Genomic DNA, 5000 nt, shown 5'->3' with positions numbered 1-5000 from the left:
AACTGTAGTGGTTGCCGGCTTGACAGCACTAGATGATGACTTTACTGTAGTGGATGACGGCCCTACAGTAGTGGATGCTGACTTGGTGAGGACAGAGGACAGCAGAGGCGTGCCTGGGCCGGGCACGTAGAACACCCTGCCTGGGTACTTTCTCCCACAGATGCGATCCACTAGGCGCCTTATCCGCTTTATCGGCTTTCTGTAGCGCGCTATCACCCTGTCTCTTTTCCTCTGGGCCCAGTCGAACAGGCGCCTCTTGCACGCCCGGTATGCGTCCCTGATCACGAACCCGCACCAGTCGTCGAGAAGGTGTGCCCAGGGCTCGGACTTGACGGAAGGGGACGGTGAGGGCGATACGATGACAGGGGAAATCATCTTTGGGACGGGAGGAGGCGAGTCCACGGGTATCATACGTGCCTTTGGTAACTCTCGCTTGCCGCATTCCGGGCAGAGTTCAACGTCTACTTTTATTTCTGCTTTCCCTGATTCAATGCTGCCTTTGTTAACGTAATTCTCCTCCACGAGAGTCTTCTCTGGGGACTGAGGCTCGCTCGGTGGACAAGTAGTGGTGTTAAGGTGTTCAAATTCTTGTCGCAGCATGCGACAATGCACCTTCTGCCGCCTCTGGCACTGAGGCACAGGTGGCGTCAGGCTTTCTCTAGGGAGGCGTGGCACTACTGAGGGGCAAGGGAAGGTCCATGGGGAAGTGTTGGCGTTGCCCGCACCTGGCGGGGGGCTCGTGCATGGCAGCGCCCCTCCCCGAACCTTGTTCACAGTGCCAGGCAGGGAACTCGTGCAGGGCAGCGCCCCGCCCTGGGCCTTACTCACCACACCAGGCGGGGGACCCGTGCTGGGCAACGCCCGGCTCCGAGCTTTGGTCGCCGTGCCAGGCGGGAGACTCGTGCAGGGGAGCGCCCCTTCCCGAGCCTTACTCATTGTGCCAGGCGGGGGACTCATGCAGGGGAGCGCCCCGTCCCGAGCCTTGCTCACCGCGCTAAGCGGGGGACTCGTGCCGGGGAGCGCCCCGTCCCGAGCATTGCTCACCGCGCCAGGTGGGAGGTTCGTGTAGGGCAGCGCCCCGCCCAGCGCGTGCAGTGCCGGGTCTGACTCCTGCACGCCCCAGTCCAGGCGCACGCCCTCGCTGCTGGAGAGGAGCTGCAGCGTGAGGTGGGCGGGCCCTGCGTGCAGGGCGGCCAGCAGGTCTGCCAGCGTCCCCTGCGTGGTCTTCCTCACGCCGCGGCTCGTCCACGCCCGCAGCTTAAGGGGCGCCTCGGGGGGTAACCTTGCCAGCCCCTTCAAGTCCAGCCTCTTGTGCCCGGTGACATTCCGCCACTCCCCCGACGCCGCCCGACGCCACCCGTCTGCCGGGAAGGCGAAGGCGGCCACCTGGCGGCTCCTCGCCAGCCAGCAACGGCTCGCCCGCCCCACGGTAAGGTGTGCGCGGCGCACCCCCAGGTGGGGCGAGGCCGCAACAGCGGCGCAGCGCACGAAAGACATCCACTCAGTTCTAGGCATGACCACCGACTGACGAGACTCCCCCGGAGAGGGGTTTATATACCCCAACCCGCGGTACCCTGTGGTCACGTGACCGTAGGCCTGGGGTGGTCACGTGACCCCATCCCCAGGGTGATCACGTGACCACACCAGCCCGCTGCGCCCGGTGGTCACGTGATCACACCAAGCCAAAGCCCTTACGGTCTTTCCCCCCTTCTTTTCTTCCACACCCTCCTCCCCCAATACACGCCCCTTATTGATACCCCCCATTCACGCCATTCCCCCCTCACCCCTGCCGAAGAAGAAGAAGAAGAAGAAGAAGAAGAAGAACAAGAACAAGAAGAAGAATAAGAAGAAAAAACAACAATAACAACAAGAGCAAGATCAGGAACAAGAACAAGAAAAGCAAAAAGATCAAGAACAAGAAGAACAAGAACTAAAACAAGAACAAGAATAAGAAGAAGAAGAAAAACAACAATAACAGCAAGAGCAAGATCAGGAACAAGAACAAGAAAAGCAAAAAGAACAAGAACAAAAACAAGAAGAACAATAACAAGAAGAATAAGAACAAGAACAAGAAGAACAAGAACAAGAACAAGGAATGGAGGAGGAAGTCAGTCATTACAATACATTGTTGTGTTTGAATACAAAGGAAGGAGAGAGTCAGACACTGGAGGCAGTGATCCTCATCAGCCCCACCTGAAACCCTTGACTTGTGTGGCCAGGTGTGGCCAGGAACACGTTCTGATCACACACACACACACACACACACACACACACACACACATTCTTTCTAATCTGACAGTGTCACCTCTCGTGATTGCCGTGTGATTGATTTCCTTGCAATAATCGTTCAGTATTTACTTTATCAGATCCATTCAGTATTTCAAAAGCTCAGTTCATCCTTGGTTTGGTGGGAGAGAACAAGTGTGGCCGCTTGAGTCTCTTGGTGGCCTGAGTGAGTGTCGCAGTGTCTTGATTGCTGCTGGTGATTTGTGATCAATATTTCCTGAAGTGAAGCCTGACATCATATTTGCCTTTTTGCCAGCCGCTGTACACTGACCGCTCATTTGTAGATTTGCTTATGTTAATCTGTGGCAGGTCTTGTTCTTGCTTAACATTATCGAGCTTTTGACCGCTCCTGGTACTAAAGATTTGATTATCATCACCAATATGCATAACCGTGCATTTCTGTACGTTGCAGGACATCTGCCATTTCATTAGTCTGTTAAGGTACTCCTGAATCTTACTGCAGTCTTCACCGCACGATGCCTTGCCACCTCACGTTGTGTCATCTGCGAATGTCGCTACTTTTGACGTAGGATCACTTCCTAAATCATTGATATACTTTCTGAGGGTTGTGCAACATTAACAAGAAAATTAACAGAAGGTGCTATCAGGGTCAGTTTTAAGCCTATTTGACCAATTTGATCAAATTTCGTTCCGCACCTTAATGGGCCCCGCGCCAGCGGCGACAGTTACCGCTTGATGCCTTTTGTGTATTTTAAGAGGAATAAACCACTAATGAAAACGTGAAATGTAGAATGAGAAATTATTATTCCTCACATTATGGATTTATTATGCATACTATATTAACAGAAAAGTGTCGTCAGGTCACTTCTGTCAACAACCGAAATGTTGTCTTTCAACCTACAGTTTGTCTGTGACTGATTAGGTTACTCTGCGAACAAAAAAACGTTTTCTCTCATTCTTTTAATGAATGAGAGAAAACGGGTACATTGTGTAAAGATTCTGTTTTCATCACATGAGTATCATTGCTCTTTGGATATATCGTGTTTTGTTACGTTTTTAAGGATATACTGTGCTGTAACAACATAATTTTACAAAACATTAGTGTACAGAAAAAAAAAAAAAAAACGAAACAGCAAGAGTGGGCTGATTATCAATCTAAATGACATATGACAGTGTAAGTATTGTGCGTCTCGGAACACGAAATAATGATTGGGGAGTGATCAACTGGTTCAGAATATACCAATTATTTATCGTGCTCCATGGATATTTATATTTATTTAGTACAAGAAAATGATATAACAGTGTTAGAGAGTGTTTGGGATATCGTGGAAAACTGTACAAAATTAGCCATGAAAATGGAAATATCTGTAGCCTACGATCAGCTGTCATCAATGTAAACAATGCTTCAAAAATGGCTTGTGAGTGGAACAGCTGATTCAGAATATATTGATTATTTTTCGTGTTCCATGGATAATTATCTATTTATATGTATTTATATTTATATAACCTGCTACAATCACATGTTTGTAATAAATGTAAACACCCTAGTGCAACTCACAAACTAAATAAATGCTGCTGGCTAGATCATCTCATTCATTATATATATATATATATATATATATATATATATATATATATATATATATATATATATATATATATATATATATATATATTTATATTATATATATATATATATATATATATATATATATATATATATATATATATATATATATATATATATATATATATATATATATATATATATATATATATATATATATATATATATATATATATATATATATATATATATATATATATATATATATATATATATTAGTTGATGATAATGATATGACAGTGTTAGTACTTAAAAAAAAAGACTACATAAAGAATATGATGAAATTGGCCATGGAAATTACGTTGGAATTTTAGTTGTGTGTGTGTGTGTGTGTGTGTGTGTGTGTGTGTGTGTGTGTGTGAGTGAGTAGTGGCCCTCCCTCCCACCAGAAGCATTTCTCGTCAGGCCAGGAAATTAGTTTTATCTGTATTTTTACAAAATTTATATATCTAAGCGCTTTGCATATATTTTCTCTTTCCAGATTTTAAGTAACTAGATAAAATATTTAATCATCTATTTGCATAGATGAATGGGAAAACATTGCGGTGTGATATTTACTATGATGTTCTGTGCACTTATGAACTCTGAAATTTTCGGACAATACTTCTTATGACTTTTTTTTTTTTCAATATTGAAGTTGTTTCCTTCTTTCATCCTTCAAACTTGCTTCCTTCTTTCCCCTTCTTCTTCTTCCTTCTTCCCTCCTTCTTGTTAATACAATTTTATATTATATATATATATATATATATATATATATATATATATATATATATATATATATATATATATATATATATATATATATATATATATATATATATATATATATATATATATATATATATATATATATATATATATATAATATTTATTTATTTATTTATTTATTTATATAAAGGCCTTACATCATGGCAAGCACAAGCAGAGATCGAGACAAAGGGGTAAATATTTAAGTGGCAACCGGAAACGAGCACTTGCCAAGGCTAAGGTAGCTGAAAATAAAAAACATAGAGGTGCTATCAAAAAATTGTTCGTCACTCCACCTTTGAAGCGCCCATGTACTGAGGATGAAAACACAAAATCTATTCAGAAAATGACGATATAGCCTTGAGTCCAATTATAGTTG

At 43.7% G+C, this 5000-nt stretch overlaps 1 protein-coding gene across 1 annotated transcript in view; it reads right to left on the bottom strand.

Annotated features, from left to right (window-relative positions):
• The window catches only part of LOC135096805 (uncharacterized), a 3504-nt gene extending 1727 nt beyond the window's left edge, over positions 1–1777 (bottom strand). The window contains exon 1 of the mRNA XM_063998559.1: positions 1–1777. This exon is cut by the window's left edge and continues 185 nt beyond it. Within this exon, the coding sequence (XP_063854629.1) occupies positions 1–1515 (1515 nt within the window). The 5' untranslated portion in view covers positions 1516–1777.
• Between the last annotated feature and the right edge of the window lie 3223 nt (positions 1778–5000).

Source organism: Scylla paramamosain, unplaced genomic scaffold, assembly GCF_035594125.1.
Source record: "Scylla paramamosain isolate STU-SP2022 unplaced genomic scaffold, ASM3559412v1 Contig7, whole genome shotgun sequence".
In the NCBI taxonomy this organism is placed as follows: domain Eukaryota; kingdom Metazoa; phylum Arthropoda; class Malacostraca; order Decapoda; family Portunidae; genus Scylla; species Scylla paramamosain.
This window is presented reverse-complemented; position numbering and strand designations above follow the sequence as displayed.